The sequence below is a fragment of the Pezoporus flaviventris genome, unplaced genomic scaffold (assembly GCF_033815535.1).
Source record: "Pezoporus flaviventris isolate CSIRO_AGI_PZ_B2104156 unplaced genomic scaffold, CSIRO_AGI_Pfla_v1 ptg000001l, whole genome shotgun sequence".
NCBI lineage: Eukaryota > Metazoa > Chordata > Aves > Psittaciformes > Psittacidae > Pezoporus > Pezoporus flaviventris.
In genome coordinates this window covers 15,302,499-15,321,083 of record NW_026892549.1, presented here as the reverse complement: position 1 = coordinate 15,321,083, position 18,585 = coordinate 15,302,499, and the positions used below count along the sequence as shown (strand labels likewise).

General features: G+C 37.7%; 2 protein-coding genes across 3 annotated transcripts in view; both read right to left on the bottom strand.

Moving 5' to 3' along the window:
- The window catches only part of LYPD6 (LY6/PLAUR domain containing 6), a 64,996-nt gene extending 56,074 nt beyond the window's left edge, over positions 1-8,922 (bottom strand). The window contains exon 1 of the mRNA XM_061445529.1: positions 8,300-8,922. The gene's annotated coding sequence lies outside the window, so the exon portion shown is untranslated. The remainder of the gene's footprint in view (positions 1-8,299) is intronic.
- Positions 8,923-9,831: 909 nt separating this feature from the next.
- The window catches only part of LYPD6B (LY6/PLAUR domain containing 6B), a 52,572-nt gene continuing 43,818 nt past the window's right edge, over positions 9,832-18,585 (bottom strand). The window contains exons 3-6 of one of the 2 annotated variants that reach the window (XM_061445443.1): positions 17,165-17,318; positions 15,981-16,079; positions 14,919-15,049; positions 9,832-13,491 (exon numbers count right to left, since the gene is read on the bottom strand). In XM_061445443.1, the coding sequence (XP_061301427.1) occupies positions 13,327-13,491; positions 14,919-15,049; positions 15,981-16,079; positions 17,165-17,291 (522 nt within the window). In that variant the 5' untranslated portion in view covers positions 17,292-17,318 and the 3' untranslated portion in view covers positions 9,832-13,326. Of the gene's footprint in view, positions 13,492-14,918; positions 15,050-15,980; positions 16,080-17,164; positions 17,452-18,585 lie in introns of those variants that run through there. The other variant, XM_061445454.1, reaches the window with a different exon arrangement.

Below are 18,585 nucleotides of genomic sequence, written 5' to 3'. Positions count from 1 at the left end.
ATGACAACAGAGGGAGAACACCTCCATTTTTATGCATAATCCAAAGAACATCACCTTGAAAACATTAGTTCCTGTCCCACAAACTGGCTGAGAAAAGGCGTTAAGTGAAGAGGGAGGTGCATTCTTTAACCTCTTCCAATCCATACATCCCTTAAAGTTTCCTGAAAGAGAGGCCACCTCTTGGCATAATTTGAGCCTACCAAAAATAATCTTCGCTTCCTTCCTCCCCATTACAAAAGTTACCTTTCAGTGGATCCTTTAGAGAGTCTACAGACCTCCCATTTGTTTTCGTATACAGCCGTAGGCTGAGACCAACCTTGGATTCTAAAACGTTGATCCAACATTTTTCTGGAGGTTTGTTAGATTTCCTATCTGGCCTCAAAAGAAGTTCAATAGAATGGTGAAATAGAAAGCTGATTATAAGAACAGGGAACATCTGAATTAAAAGAAAAAAGAAGCAGCCCATTAAATGAGATGACAAAGGTCATTGATCACAACATTTCATACAAACTCAGAACTTTTCAGGAACATTCATAGAGTTTAGAAGGAACTTTACCAAGTGGCAATCCCAGGAGCTTTTGTAAGTTCAAATAGCTGTTGACAGACACAGGCACAGGAACCTGATGGTCTGACTTATATGCAAGCTATACCAGTAATATTTTAAAATCCCTTCGTGTTTTGCATGTCCTTGAAATTAGGGGTATAAAGGATAGTTCAACTGAGAAAAGGTAAATCTCAACCAGTGCTGTAGAGTTGCCAAGCACTTCAAGGTGTGCATGACTACATGGGCATATTTTTAAATCATGCCAGGCACGCAGCAGACAAGAGCACAAAGACTCAGCCAGCCCTCAACTGACTTCACGCTCATTCAGATTTAACTTCCAAAATTTAATTTAAAGGGGCACAAAATTTCAGCTACTGAAAATCCTGAGAGTCAGCAGCATACAAATGAGTTTTAGAACCTTCAGCCATTAGTAATTATTATCAGTATATGTGAAGAAAAGGAGAGTGACTGCATGTCAAGACTAAGTCTAGGATTTTTTTGACATGACTTACGTATGTAAATGGAATACTTATTTATAGCTGCAGTAATAGAAAAAAAACAACTAGTTCTGGAAATAATTCACAAAGAGAAAGGAGTAAATTATGAATCAAATATCACTCAACTAAACCCCCTAGCACTGCTGATTTCTGATGGGTAGGGCAGAAGCTATATTAGATGTGTATTACTTTTAAAAAAGAAACTTTTAAACTTAGAATAGTCAAGGCATTTTCTGAGTGAATAGAAGGAATTTGCAGAGAGCTGAAGATTTCTCTCATGTGGAGATGAAATCCACTTGCAGCAACACACAAAACAAGGTATTCTCATTTTATATATATATATTTAGGAGACAACTCTAACAGCAATTCCAACTCCACACAGGTATCAACCACAAACATGGTTTTGACACTGCAATTCCCCAAGTGGCTACATGCATGCTGACCAAGCCAATTAAACACACAATTGTTAGCAAAAGCAAAAAAAATTACCAAACCACCAACTGAAACCAAGAGTCTTGTACTGTCTGCAGCAAGACAAATTTCCATACGAAATTTCATATGCTGAACCCCCTGGAAAGTTCTATGATCAGGTATTCACCAGATTCTTTTAATCTGGTGAATCTTATTACTTTTAATTATGCTAACTCTTCAAATACAGGGTTAAAGTAATATTAAAATCACCTTAAATTCATAAACGCCAGATGATTCCATTTAGGCAGGATCCAGCCATTACAACATCACATAAAAGAGAAAAGCATGTGTATATGTATTTTTCACATGGGCACATAGGGTTAGGACAAGGGGGAATGGCTTTAAACTGACAGAGGGAAGATTTAGATTAGGTTTTGGGAAGAAGCTCTTCCCTGTGAAGGTGGTGAGGCCCTGGCACAGGTTGCCCAGAGAAGCTGTGGCTGCCCCATCCCTGGCAGTGTTCAAGGCCAGGTTGGACAGGGCTTTGATCAACCCAGTCTAGTGGAAGGTGTCCCTGAAGCTTGATGATCTTTAATGTCTCTTCCAACTCAAACCATTCTTGGATTCTATAACATATATGAGTCTGGTATAGGATATTATAGGAAAAAAGAAAAAAGTTTCAGTGATACAAGAAGATAGCCTAACCAAAATATCTGTACATCAAAAGTGAAATAAGATAGATACATGTTTTGATTTATTTCTATTAAAACTGTCTGCACTAATGGATTCTAGCAGGCTACTTAGACTTGAAACTCATTTTCAAATAGAGAATCATATCAATAAGAATGTTCAACGCTCTCTCATTTTACGGTAGAACAGACAGAACGCTTACCAAGCCTGCTATGCTGTTCGCTAAGTGCCTGGCAAGATAAAAAAGTCTAATGGGTTATTCTACAAGGCTTTAAGAACCAGAGGTATCAATGCATTAAAAACCAAGGGAGAGGCATTATATTCAAGCATAATTTATTGGGGTTTTATGGCATGAATTCACTTATTTACAGTTTCAGAAGAGACAGAAGAAAACTATCTAATGATCAGCTGAAGGAAAACAAACATTAGGTTCAAGCAAGCTCTTTGAAACTTGCCTGCACAAATTAGTTTAGACACGGGATTATAATAAAATAATATTTCTCTAAAAATAAAACAGCTTTTCATTTGGACACTTGTTACTTCTAGCTCTAAACAATTTAGTTAAAAATATCCTGTAAGGAGCTGAAGTACAAAGAGTAGAGGAGGATACTTTGGCTTTAAAAAGTAATTAATTATCAGCTCCTGATATCCTGATGGGGCTTTCCATAACCACACTTCAATTTATTCTTTCTATATACTCTAGTGTAAAGTAGCAGAAAACTTCCTCCTGAGGAGCAAGAGATGATGAGCTGGTGAGCAATCATGAACAATGACACAATAGAAAAGCTCATTAGTATAATACATTTTCCATGAGAAGGATTTTTATTTTGTTAACAAACTTGAATAAGTGCCAATAGCACACAGCATCTAGGAAAGGCAAATGCCCTCTTGAACCAAACATGATCCACAAATGGCTGGGTGTTATGTATTTGCATACTCATTCACCCAGCAATTCAGGCAGTAAAAGTCCCAAGGCACCAATTAAGCTGTCCCTAAACCCTTACTTGACAACTTCTAAAGTACAAGGGGATTGCAGTTCTAGAGCTGGCTTTCCTTATGTAAAGTATTAATTATGGGAGGAGAGAGCATAACTTTCCTTCTTCAGTATCTTATTTAGGAATATATTAGAAAATTTTGCATATCTGCATTTCTTCCTCCAAACTCCTCACACCCACCCAAAAGAAAAAAAAAACAACACAGAACCAGCAACAACCCCCCTCCCCCCCCCAAAAAAAAACACCAAAAACCAACCACCAAAAAAAACACTTATGTTCTGTTCTGACACAAGAACAAAGAGATAAATATTAATTCCAGGAATTCCTTTTTACTGACGAATTCCATGGGCTGCTTTCCAGACGAGAGGAATGATGTCCCAGTTCTGCAGGGAAAATTCATGTTGATGTTCTCCATGGGGCATTTCTAAAACATTTGATTTACTGCCAATATGAGGTAACTAACTATGTGTGACAACTGCCCTCTCAATCTGAATGAAAGCATTTGCACTCAGCACAGTTCTTAATCAATTATAGCAATGAATTGTCTACTGCCAAGCATTCAGGACTGAACTCTAGAACTGCTTGGTGAACACCACCTTCCCAGGTTCTGTGAAAGGCACATCTCCTGTCCACTGGAACGTTACTGGCATGAATGAAAGGAAAAAAAAACACACAGTTGCAAGAATACTTCTGTATTATCTCCTTTGCTGAGTTTAGCAAAGCAAAATCTTATTATGATCTTCCTTCATCAGAAGATATAACAGGCAAAGCAAGTGAACAGGCTTTATTCCAGGGTGGGGTGGTTTGGGTTTTTTTCTTTCAGTGCTGAATAAATGAAGTGTAAAGTGAATTCAGTAACAGAAGAAATACATCAGATATTTAACACTGGAGGCAAGCACTTTTAAACTATTTACCCTTTACAGAGCAAATAATACCATGACTTTAATTCCTGAATTTTAAACATCTGCACATCTTTGCATCTTCGTGCTTGAATCACCTCACCATTCAATAGGCGCCACAAAGCCTTACACTGAAAATCCATTTTATGTGACTCGGGTGGTAAAGGAGTTTGAAAACAGCAAAGATGCTATGAGAGGTCATATGGAATCATAGAATGGTTTGGGTTGGAAAAGACTGCAAGATCATCTAGTTTCAACCCCCCTGCCATGGGCACATGCTAAACCATGTCACCCAAGACTATATATCTGAATGGAGTCCTACATGTCTGAAAAGTACATGCTTCCCCATGCATGTGGCCTTCAGGATGTGTTACTACTCCAGGAGAAGCATTTAAAAGTGCCTGTCGGCAGACAATAAAAGCAAGAGTAGAGAGTAACCATATTCACCTGATCTTCATGATCTCTAGAAAATTGTTCTTATGCCTAAAAAAGAGTTAAGAAAAAAAAGGTACTTTAAGAAATGCAGCAATGGAGAACACTTTCATCAGGGAATAACTGGGAATCATTTCCAGTGAGGCTACAAACTTGCCTCCACAGGATTTCATCATTAGTCATTGCTGATTAATATCAGGTGGGGACACATTGCATTATTCTTGTATAATTTACCTCTATCTAGTAAAAGGACTACAGTAAACAAGATTACCACAAGATTATTTGGGTAGAGCTACTGTAGCCTGACAGCCTCCCTATATCAGCATTAATTTTTAAATGCAGATGAGCCCTGACAAAGAGCATGCTGTAAGCAATGACTACATTGGACTGGTTTGTGTCACTGAGGTCTAATAGAATGCTGAGCACACTGCATGTTCCCTGACAAAACACCTCTGAGCTCATTAGTTATAAGGTGATGTGTACAGCAGTGGTTTAAATTCCAGTCCAGGTGTAACAATGGCATGTATATCCTTATGGTATAAGCCTAGCAGAAAACAACAACCAAAAAAAAAAACCCAAACCTCAAGCCCCCAGACGCAGCATTTTTAACTGCTTTTTGTTTGGCTACTTTACTTTTGCAACATGACTTTTTATCACAAATCTCACCATAGTCTTCCAAACAGGATTGTATTTGGTCTTTCTCAAGACCGAGAGCTCCTGACTTTCCAATAAAATCTGTGTGATGACCCCCAGCTGCAGATCGAACCCTAATGAAAACATCTGCAGGCTCAAAATATCTGCAGAGCCTATCCCCTTCAACGGAGATTTTGTCTTTTTCATGACTGTCATCTGCCCTGTTTAGATTTTTATATTCTATCTCCCTAACCGGCTTAGGCAGCCAGAGGCACCCACCGATTTTCACAGCTGCTACCGCCATAAAGTAGCTCAAGACCAACCAACCACCACAACAAAAAAGGAAAACCCAGAATGCTGCTGGTTTGTTTTTTTTGTTGTTGTGGTTGGGTTTTTGGTTGTTTGGTTTGTTTTTTTTCTTAATATGCTTTCCTCTGTGTACTTCATTCAGAAAGTCGAAGGACAGGAGGGAGCACTTTGTACAGCATATAAATGACATCCCAAAAGGAGCGTGGGAGGAGAGGGCTGACAAGTCTGTGAAACACAAGAGCTGATAAGCACACATCCTCATGTGCTCCACAAATTAAAAAGCTCATTAAACTGAAAGTTTATCTTCCAAAGATTCCAGAACACACCCAGAGTATACACTTTGGAGAAAGACCTCCTTGGCGTCATTGAAACGACAGGGTCCAAACTTAAAGGATGTAAGTGACAACAAGGACCTGGCAATGACACAGCTGGCAAGAACCACAGTGCAAGAGATGACAGCTACAAGCTGGAGATGTTGAGGAAGAGCTTCAAAATAACCTCAAAGGATAATGCAATTTTGATCACATTTTCTAGAAATTTCTGCCTTCAGATTACTTCATTTTCTTTCCTGAAATTAAGACAGTTTTTAAATTTCTGAAGGCTTCCTGCACCATTAACCTTATTAGCATTAGAGTAAGCCATATGTTTGATTCTTGTTATTTCTTAAAACTCTATCTAGTCAGATCCACACAGCGTTTCAGCAGTGATGACAATTTAGTCTTACTTTTTAAAAAAGGCTTTGTTTTGTCACTTCCGCTATCAATTCACAGGCCCAACTTCCAAACAAATCTTTCCAGCTGCAAGAACCAATTAAATGAGCATATATCGACTGCAGCCAATCTTATTTAAAGTCATTTGGTCTTTTAAGAAGTTCTTCCTAATGATCACATCCCCATGTCTATGCTCCAGCACAGTTTACCACAGGCCAATATATAGATTTCTCTTATTTAATCAAAGCAATAATATAAATTACCTAATTGCACAGCAGCAGCTACCTGTGAGCAATGGCGACTGGTTAAATTCCCAGTCCTATCATGGTCAAATTCCCATCAACTTCAACAGACCAAGGCACTCAGTCAGTGTCTTTAAGACTTCCCCAGGTCATGAAAATAAATGCTTTTCCAAACATAACTCATGAAACCATGTATGTATCATATGGCTCTTTGGCAGTATTTCCTTCCCTCCCCCCCCCCCCGGTTTAAAAAAGAGAAGAATGAACTGCATATTGAGATAGAAATACTAGTCCATCAAAAAAAGGTAAACTCAAAAATATTTTATGATGGATTTCCCAGTGATCTGTACTCCATCTGCATTCCACAAGACGGGGGGTGGAATTAGAAGTCTCACTTATACACACAGAAATATCTATTTTGTCCCTCAAGAAAATACAAAAGCTATAGTGCATGACAAGCATTTAGATGTGCACATATGACTTTATATGCATAAATGTTAACTAGGCATAAAGAAAAGCTAAGTGTTTGCAAAATACCAGAACAATATCTGGCAACCACATTTTAATTCAAAACTGGAAAAAAAGCAGAAAGTCAGTCTGCTGCTTAGGACCCTAGCTATAGCTCAGGAGACAGGTTATCACTTCTAATATCTATCTTCAGAATAAGAGACAGGTGAAAAGTTAGCTACAAAATTCTTCCAAGTCAGCATTTAGTTCACTCCCCTCACCTCAAAGTGCCTGTATTCAAAATGCTTCCTAACACAAATCTTAAGCAAATCTTTGTCCAAATCTCTCACTATAAAATTAGGATAATATGTTCCTGCATCCTCAAGAGGCAAAATTCAGTAAAAAACCCCAAGGGCCTCTCTGTGATGAATGGCACATTAACACACACTTGAACATTAACCAAATAGACAGACGGATAGAAAAGAAAATCAGATGCAGCTTGCTTTTTGGTACAAATTCAGACTCAAATGCAGGTGCATTGTGCGGACTCTATTAACAAATTCTTCAAACACTAGCCAAAACCAGACACCAGTCGGGAAGTGATGTTAGTAACAAATCTGTGCTACATAGCCTACACAGATTTTTTTCTTTTTTTGGAGTAGAGGGAATATACAACAGAATCAGCAACAAACAGAAGCCATGATGAAATGCTAACTTGTAAGACCTAAACATCTATTTTCTCAAATGACATGAGCTAGATCTTGTAAACATTCAGTGAAAATAATTGCACGTGAACTTGCCATTCACCTATATTTCACCTTATTTAATATTCTGTTTATTCCACCTGCAGTCACATATGTATTTTCTACTTAATACAGTTAATTTTGCCACAACATTCCCATTCCAGAACAACACCACATAACCCTGGTTACAGAGGCACAGATAAAAGGGCAGATTAAAAAAACCCCAACAATAAATGCTAAGACTGTGACAAATTAACACAAATGAACTGTGCAATGTGACCTTTAAACCCCTATATAACATTACTTTTCTTTTTGCATAAATCTATTCAAATATCAAATATCTAGTTTTCCCTCCTTTAAGAGCAGCTTAGTACAATACTGATGACGATGTTAAAAATGACCTCACCAAACCACCACAAAATCTAAACAATCTAAAATAATGAATTATGAATACTAAATACACTCAGTGTTCCCCAACCCTCTCCTCCAAGCTTACGGCTGTTTTTATTGCATCTTCTTGAGTTCTTGAAGACAAGATTAGAACAGATGACACTAAAAGTTAATACAAAACACCAGACATGCTTTCTGCAGAGAGACAATACAGACTAATTAGTCACCTGGTGCCTGCCTTATTCCTACAGGAGGTTAAATTTACCCCAGCTGAGAATCTGACAGTTTCCCCATCGAGGTCACACTGACCTGTATAACTGCAAATCCTAAACCTACAGTAAGCAACAATATTCCTACCTTTTCCTCTGAGCTCCAAAGCTGAAAATTTTCCTTCTTAGCTGAAATACAAGGACCAGAAAGAGGCTCAAGCACTCAAGAAACTGCTCTTGCTCCAGGTTATCCTGCCCAGATACATGAGCTAAAACCCAGGACCAGTATTACCAGGGCCAAGCGTTGCCCTGCTCCTTTTAAGAGATGGCTGTTGGCCTTGTTTATCTAATTTGAAGCACCTGCACATAGCAAGCACTGTACAACCATGCGTGTCTTCTAGGGAGACTTTCAGAGTCTAGAGATGGTTAACAAACAAGTATTTTCCTACAGAAATGGCTTTGTGCTTTGAAATAGCCAGGGTTATTTTTTTGTTTGTTTTTAATATCTTAATCTTCTTTTGATGGCATTTGCTGCAAAAATCTGACATCAGCATTTTGACCCGTTTAAATGAGTTGACTGTGTACTGTTCCTTTTCTTAATCTGGAATTTTAACCTGCACCTGGACTTCACTTTTTCTGATAAGTGGCCAGTGCAGAAACACATATCTCTCTGAAATTTTTTCTGATTAAATGTGATAGTAAAAGCTTATTTCCACTTAAATACTACAAAGCTATACCTAAAATTATTTCAGTAATGATTACAGTAATCACATTTTCAGACATGCGAATTAACTCTAGTATTCTTCATGCCTTTTCAATGCCTCTGGGTAGCATGATTATCAGGATAAACTGCTCCAGCATGATAATAATCCTCCCTAAAGATTCCTGAAGTCACTGCTAGTAAAAATCAAAGCACACGAAATTATAAACTATACTGAATTAATTCTGCCAGCCTTTCCTTACCTGTAGCAGGAGTTTATTTAAGAAGCAGTCTCCCCAAGATACACAGACATACATATATAGATTATTTGTACCAGTGATCTTTTCTTCAATAGAGCTACACAGTTTACACTGCCACACCTCACAGTGTAAAGCCAGGAGAAAAGGGTGACTCTCATCTAGAAACCAGAATTAAATGTGCATCTGCTGATATGCACCACGCTTGTTCAGCTTCATGTATCTGTGACAAACTGATGGGAAGGTGCTCCTCTCTCAGCTGGCTCAAGCTGAGATGAATGGTTTCTCACTATTTCCATTTTCTGAAGTGGCAGAGCTCTTTCACATCACTGAAAGGGTTCTGACTTACGCTGCCTGGGGGAAAAGCAAATCTCCACTCAATGGAAAATCAGAGGTCCCTGGAAACAATTACATCAACCAGGAAAGTCAAAATAACCATCTGTCCCATCCCCCCCCCCCCCTTCACCCCAGGGCTCAAGTGCTCTCTCCTGTCCAGGCTTGCTGATTCCCATGTCTTTGGCTGGCTGTGCATCCCTCCTACCTTGCTGTATCCTCTGTATCCCTCCTAGACTGCCTCTCCATGAATTTCTAGCATAAATCTTAAGTGAAAAAATCCACAGAATCTGCCCTCAGTGCAACTTCTGCTCAACATGTTCAACAAGCAAGCGGTCTTAAGCCGCAAAAGGATTTTTACCTTTTTCATCACAAACGTTTTCCAACAGAAACATTTTAATATTTTTAATTAAAAGTGACATTCCTGGAGAAGTTTTACAACAGTAACGCAGCAATGAGAAAGCATCACACAAACCAACACTGAAGAGTGAAGAATTATTTAAGCTTTTAAAAATAAATCTTCTACAGACTGTCCAGTGCAAGGTAAAACAAAAATAATCATTACACATATATCATAAAATGACACTTCCCTCAACTGCACAAATTGATTTACTTGCCATTACTCATAAATTCTTTTCAGTTTCTAAGGGTAACACAAGGGGACCACTTTGCCCATGAAAGCACATGAGTTTGGCACCCACTGATTTTACCCAGTGCTTGTTATCTCCAGAGATAAACACCTTGCGCCATTACTGACAGACAATACAGTATTTAACATGTTACTATTGGAAGCTGGATGTACATAGAAATATGAGCAAACACATGTCTACATATTAAGTTATGGATGTGCATTTACAGATATGTCCTTTCCAAAGCTGTGGGGCTAATTTAGGCACTAACAAGTCATACAGATTCAAGTGATGACATCTGTGAACCAAAATTGAGATGCATGAAATACATACATTATGGAACACCTGAAAATGATTTTTTTAAAACTCTTTTAAGTTCTTCCATGAGTACTTCAGACAAATATCCAAAGAGAAAATACAGCTGATACTTGAATCTATTTAATAAAATATAAAAGTTCTACCATAAATTAATGTTAAGATTGTCTATGCAGTCAATCATTAGTCACGCCAAAAATACGTGCTCTGGTTATTTTCTCTAACAATCAGCACATACAGCTTTTCTAAAATGTTAGCATTTAACACTGGGCTAAAATTGAATGTGAGCAGAAGCATACAGTTTTTTACATACATAAAACACAGCAAAGGATAAAATTAATACTCACTCTTAAATTCTATATTTCTTCAGCCAAGTGCCTATTTGTGCAGCATTAATATTGCATTAACAGCTTTTGCATATTCATTTTCTCTAGAAACAATATTCCTAATCTTTGCAATAACAAATATATTGATGTACAAGATGACTAGAACTCATCCTTAATATCCTCCACTACTGGAATTTTATTATGCTAAAAAATAAACTTTTGGCATCACCAAATGCTTTCATATATTTCAGACAGGTTGCTGTCTTCATTGTTAGTTTTAAAAAGATGACAGTTAAAATCAAGCATGCTATTTTGTCATGTCAGTGGAATTCTTCATTTTTATTTTTATTTTTTAATTCCAAGCAATTATTTACCAAATGCATTAAGTATTTAAATTATGAGCAAATTTCTTAACTTTTCAGACTTGCAAATGGGGAAAAAAATAATTCAGTTTAACCAAGGAAAACAAACACCTGGAGACATCCCTTCCCAAAGGTCTCTTGGCAGTTGTAGAGAACTTGCAGCCCATTTTGTTTGCCCCTGAGCCCTCTCTCTGGGCAGCTTCCAGAGTTTCCCCGGCACTCTCAAATGTTCTGGAGTGGCATTTGCAGTGTAAACAGTTGTCAGCACTTAGATTACTGTAAATTACTTACAGTAAAGTCATAGAAGACTATAGGATACTTTAAGGCCTGGTTAAGACTGCAATAATTGTTCCCAGAAACTGAATTATGGGATCATCTAGTGCTTAGAGGCAAACCCAGGAAAAATACCATGACCTGAAACGTGAAGACAACTTTGAGCAGAGAGCAAACCTGGAATGAATTTCCCACAAGGAAAGAAATTCAAGCATCATACAGCAAAAACATGATGTTTAATGATGAAAAATATTTAATGCGCTTGTCACTGTGTCTGACACCACGACTAATATTACAGGTACATTACCTAGGGGTGATCACTGAACAAAGTTAAAATTTCCTCGGAACATCTTCATCATGTCTACCTGTGGGATGGCACAGCAACAGTCGTGAGAACCCACAGCTTGGAAAATCTGGCTTTAGACAGCAAGAACTATTTTGTATTAGCAAGGAAAAAGTGTTCCCACCCAGTTTTTGTAGCTACACCATTGCCTGTCAACGAATCATGGGTTTTTAGACATATTCAGATATTCCAAAAATATTGTGTAGGCATTTTTAGAATATAAACAAAACCAAAAATGGTCCAGAATCTCTTTTTCAACTGCTAAATGTCTAAATAAATTTAGTGACATAAACCTGCAAATAATCAAGCCAACATTTATGTAAAAAAAAAAAAATCCAATTTATAGTTACTTGAATTTTTTAGAGAACAGTTTTGACTCTCTTTTTGAGAGTAAGTTTCAATAATCTGTCCTTCCTGAAAATTATTTCAACAGTTAATCATAATTTGAACCATCTCATTTAAGAAATGAGAAATTGAAAACAGGGAAAGATCAGAACAACCTATTTTATTCATAATCAAATCAGTATATTAATAAATTAATAAAATAGTTTAGAAAAAGAAAACAGCAAAGTGCTAGGCAGGTCAAATCCTTAGCTGTACTGAAAAATAGAATCTCGACCCAAACGTTTCAAATGAGGGTGCCAAAGGTGTGTAACAATGATGTCCGGAAGCCCGGGATGTCCAATAGCACAGGCTTACAAGTCGAAGACACATCAAAGACGGCAATATTTCTGGGAGAAACTTCTGCAAATTAAGACAGAACATGGTAGGCTTCTCTCTTTGTTTATACCAAGTGCTCACTTACAATTTTTATGATAACACAGCTGCTTGACTGTACCTCCAATTTCAGAGTCATGGTATTACCACCACTTTGAACAATATGACAAAGATTCAGCTGAGGCGAGACACTACTGAAAGAAAATGATCCCTTTAGCATGGTGAAGGAATTCTGATTTAGGCGCTCAAACAATTCATTGTTTTTAGACAGAAATTCTACACAATTTCACACTGGTTTAAAATCTGAGTGTGAGACATTTTACAGGAAGGAAAGATAAAAAGAATTATTTTGTATTATTTCCAGTAGAAACAACAGCTCTGGTCAAAACAGAAAAATAAATTTATCATATATGTTCTCTATGAAAACCATACATGTTCTCTATGAAAACCATAACTGAAGATAAGCTTAAATACATCTGTTGATCAAGACAAGAAACTCCTTGTTATTTATGCACAATGAAAACCAGTTTAAAAAGAGTTGCCATTGAGATACTTGTTGGTACATCATCCACTGACAGTTCTTTTTTATCTTGTGATTGTCTACAGATACTTTTCTCTGTTCAAAAAACATGCCAAGCATATGTGCATTTTTATCATAAAATAGTGAATTATAATAACGTGAGTTCATCCCAATCAGTGGGTGGCTGTGTTTAGCTTTTTTTGGAATACTGCAGGCTATATGAAGTATCTTCACTAAAATATCCAAGGACTTCATCATGTACCCTTTCCTTTCCACTGTCCCCATAATTAAGAAGTATCAGTGATTTCTCCTTGCACATACTAAACCAATCTTCTTACAGTTTCTGACAGCACACAGACAGGCAGACCCTCTCAAGCAGATCTAACAGGAGGGTGTTGCATCACAACAGCATGGCCACCATGACTGACACAAGTACTGCAATGTTGACTGTCCACTTGTTGCCATCTGATGTTCTTCGGGCATGCAATACAGCAAATACTGCATTTGTGTGGTTTGTTGGTATTTCTACATTGCAAATCATTCCTTCACAGCAAGAAATACATTCCTGTGGAGAAAAAGGAGATCATTTGACATAGGCTAATTCAGCAGTAGCTTTTAAAGATATATGTTCTATCAACAGGTTGCAAAGGTTACACCTAAACAGACTCATTGTTTCTGCCTGGCAGCCTGACCAAAGGCAGCAGTTGGAGCATATATGCTACAACTCTTCTTCCAAATCATGCAGCCCAGCCTTCCTAGAGTAAACTCACAAGCTAGTGCTCTCACCAGGCTTCAGAACTACGATGTGATGAATACAGCCATGTTAACTGTACTGACAAGTTCGGTTTTGTTGTCTGAAATCTTTCATGTTAAAAATAACATAACTAACTTTCACAACTACTAAGGAATTAGTGGATAATCATGGTTTGGTTTGGTTTGGAAGGGACCTTTAAGGATCATCTAGTTCCAAAACCCCTACCAAGGGCAGGGACACATTCCACTAGCCGAGGTTGCTCAAAGCTCCGTCCAACCTGGCCTTGAACACTGCCAGGGATGGGGCAGCCACAGCTTCTCTGGGCAGCCTGTGCCAGTGCCTCACCACCCTCACAGGGAAGAACTTCCTAATATCTAATCTAAATATCCCTTCTGTCAGCTTAAGGCCATTCCCCCTCATCCTATCCCTACAGACCCTTGTAAAAAGTCCCTCTTCAGCTTTCTTGTCAGCCCATTAAGGCACTGGAAGCTGCTCTAAAGTCTCCCGGAGCCTTCTCTTCTCCAGGCTGAACAAGCCCAGTTCTCTCAGCCTGTATCCGTAGCAGAGGTGCTCCAGCCCTCTGAGCATCCTCAAGGCCTCCTCTGGACTTCCTCCTACAGGACTTGACTTACTGCAGTAAGTCAAGAATAACACTTTGGTAGGGTATGTCTGATTATTAAGAATAAGCTTTTACCTAGGATCCAAAGCATGAGAGAAGTCAGCAGTTCAAGGTTTTTGTCATGTAACAAAAACTCAAGTTGTATCTTGCTTAAGAGTATGGCCCTCATGGACAAGTAGTCTCACTTTGTGTGCTGGGCAGTGTTGTCCAAGCTGTGTTATGCAGAGAACTGTGTTATGCAGTACCTTACTCCCAGTCTGGTTTGCTCAGGTGCTGACAGTGACACAGCTGCAGCACCACAAGTATCAGCACAGGTTGCATAGCCTACCTGGGCACCTTACTCAGAAAGCAAGGCCCATGCATTTGGTACACACTAACACTGCCCCAGAAAGCTCAGATGTTTCTTTAGAAGTTGTTATTACATCCTGTCATACAGCAACACAAACAGGAAAGGAGGAAGACTGGGGTAGTCATGCTTCTGTTGCAGAAATTTGATGTCTATTGTTAAATACTGGAGAGTGTATCTTGGCACATCCTCTTCAGCTCATCAGGAAAAACAAGTACTGAAATGCAAACCTCAAAACCAATGTGCTGCTCTGGCACAAAGAGCAGTGCTTACTGTGTGGCCACTTTTCCTGTGACGGTGGCAGCCTACAAAATGGCATTCCTCTCCAGTGGCACACTTTTTGGTGACTGATGTACTCTTCCCATGGTCTGTGAAGAGATGAACTGTCAAACAGTATTGAGTACCTACAAAATAAAATTTGAAATGTTTAGTTAGGCAAAGTATGCATTCTTTTACAGGGTTTAAAAGCTTCACACTAATTAGAAAAATATTCTCATAAAAATACTTATTTTGGCTATATAAAGCCATTGTGCAACTTAATTATAATACCATTTAGCAAGAAATTAATTAATGATGAAATCTTCAACTTAACTAATCCTTCAAAACTCCAGAAAGGCTGCTATCTCTTAAACTACTTTTTAGTACTAAAATCTACACATTTATCTTCCATTCTCTACTCTTTCTTGCAGACCATTCTTGCTTGCTTTGTTTTGGACGCGTTTCCTCATTCCTCTAGCTTTTTTCTTCCACTTTCCCACTGTTACTGTGAATATGACTGCAAAGAAAAATGAGGAAGCATATTTCCACTCTTTTCTACATATCTATTATTCTCTCATACAAGTATGATGCCCAGTCGTTCAGGTCTTGCTGCTTTACAAGCAAGCCTACAGCATAGGGAGAATATTTCATATTGGGATGATATCCAAAAAGACGGGGATAAGCTTGCAAAGGCAATTCTAGAGTTTTTTTAAACAACATCTTTAATTCCTAGGAAGCACATAGCTATGTGTATATCCACACACATGTAGTTGATATATTGTTAATATACCTACTATACTATATATATACTATATATATTGTATTGTTATATATTATATTGAATGTTTATTACATAAATGTAGATATAAATTATTTTTCACTGTAGCTTTGCACTCTGAAATGGTCAAAACATTCACCTCAGCAGAAACGCATGATTCAGTATTGCTAACAATATAACTGAGGACACCACTGTGTTGGCATGTTAATCCTATTCAGTTCAACTTCTACAAGATGGCTGAGTCAAGGAGAAGGAAATACAACTATCACAAAGAATCCCCTTAGTACAGATGCACTTACTTTCAGGACACCATCTATCTTCAGCCCATCTGTTACAGTCGTAATTGTCCACTGCATTATCACAAGTAAAGCACTTAAAACTGTTTGGAAATGGAGTGGCTTTAAAAGTATTAAAATATAGTAAGTTTGCATGTATTAATAAAAAAAAATTCAAAATAATATTGAGCTTGTACACACACTGCTTACAAAAACGTATTACATACATATTTTCAATGATACATCACTGTAGGACACCTATGCAACAAGTTTTGTAGAAAGATTTTACATTTTTAACTGGTTTTGCTATGCCTGTCTGAACTTTAAAACACCTTCTCCTGTTTTCATTCTGTCACAATCCAAAATACCATTTAAGTAGTGGTGGAAAAACAGGAGAAAGAGAACACCTTAGATGTATGCCCATGATACTAAATCCACATGTATGTTAATACACATACGCAAACACTGTCGACAGATTCATTTGATGAAAAAACCTACATCTTCAAAATCGGCTTCAGATCTTAACCTCCAGCTCTGAAGAGGACTATTTTAAAACTTTATTTACATTATACAAATATATAAATGATTTTAAGATGTACAGTTCCCTAGATGCACATATATACCTATTATATCTAGCTGTCCTGACTATTTTAATGATATGTATAATTAAAATTTTCTCTCCTTAAGTGAAGGGATAGAATGATTCTGATGCTAGATAAGAGGCAAAAAAAAATGATGCTATTAGTGACAACTGGCTTCACAGGTCTCACGAGGTTTTTAATTGCCTTCAGTTTGAATTAATTGCTTACAGCACACCTATTCTTTCCCTTACAAAAAAACCTCAACAAGATAAAAGACAAAAACATCTGTTCTGTATTATTTCTGAGAAACCCACTGCATAATTTGCTCTGTAGGAAGACATTTCAGAGACAGAAAAATAGAATAAAAGCACTTAAAATGTGAAAGCCCTCATGAATTCTTTAATTGAGCAACGCATGCAAGTCTTTGTTTTCTTTCAGTCTACTTCTAAAATCTTAGAAATAAACTAAACTGCTGTGGGTTGAAAAGCAGTTTTATTTTAAACTTTTTATCCTTTATATTTGAAGAAGACAAACACCTAAAAAACAAAGGATTGAAAGAATATGGTAATTAACTAAAATGTTAAGCTACAATTGCATACACAAAAAAAGTGTTAACTCTCTACTTACGGTCTAGTGGAGGTCTCACATTGTAAAAGTTGATGTTCTCAGCTGAAACCCTATTTCCTGAAAGGATGAAGAACGGAAGAAAGGCTCCGGCCAGCATGGGATAGAATAACAACATGCTGAGTACCATTGTACATGAAAAGTAAAACCCTTGGGCCTAAGAAAGAAAGGGAACACATTATTTAGAGGGAATCATAAAGAACTGAGTGTGTATAACAAGAAATTTCCTATTAAGTGTTCCTAAAACATTGAAAATTCGGTCCGTAGGTCTGTACTGTGAAGACGGCTAATGCAAGTGAACATGTAATGATGATCAGTGCAAAGCTGAGCAGTTACTGCCTTCTGCTGGCCAGGATCCTGTACAGAGTCTTTAAACTTCCACAAACAAAAAAGCTGACAATATTTCTTTAACCCATTTACCCTTCCAAGGAATGACAATCTCACAGAATTCTTATAAGCATTCCTAAAAATCAACATGAAAACTGAACTCCTTTATATCGTACTTGAAACAGACAGGATTACAATACCATTAAAGAAAGCAAAACACAGACAAATGCCATTTTTAACACCAACAGCCTAGAACTCAAGTCAAATTCCTTATCTGACACAGATCAGTTTATGTCTATTGTCTTCAGATAAGCTACATCATCTGAATTGTAAGTGTGCTTTCCAGTGGCACATCGTTAAAAATTGCAAGTGTAAATTCAAATTATTTCTTCTTAAAGCGCATACTACAGAGACGCTAAGGAAGACACCTGATGATGGTACACAAGTCTTGGAGAATTGCAAAGCAGCATGTTCAGAGGATGTGATAGAGGTTATGGGCACATTTGTTTGGGTCCTCCTAGGTACTTTGATAAGGGCTTTGTGGAGAAGAAGAACTAACTGATGAACATTTTGGTCAGTTTGATATTTAGACGTACACACACACACAGAGGTATGTATGGCAAATAGCAATGATACTGGAGACCTAGTTCAGGTATTAAGAGACAGAACCAGCTTAAATGGCACCCCGCCCATGCAAATTCCCAGCAGGAGAAACCAGCTTGAGTGGAGGCTCCTGCCAAACCAGAGATGTTACTTTGAGCTGCCAAATGCATTCATTCAGAAATTGCTCTGCATACCCCTGCAAAGGCCTGTGTAGATGCACACTACACCTGTGCAGGAAGCTCCAAATGAATCCAAGCACTGAACTGAAAATGGTACTCATACCATGGCAGAGAAGTCAAAGGATTTGACTTCTTTTCCTTGGTTTCTTTTTTTTTTTTTGTTTGCTTGTTTGGTTGGTTTGGGTTTTGCAATTTACACAGATGGGAATTATTTGAAAGATGGCTTTGACAACAAACCAATCAATAGAAAGTTCAACTTTATACACTGGGGGCTTAGCTTAAGTTTTGTTTTGCAAATATGAATATAATTCAGTA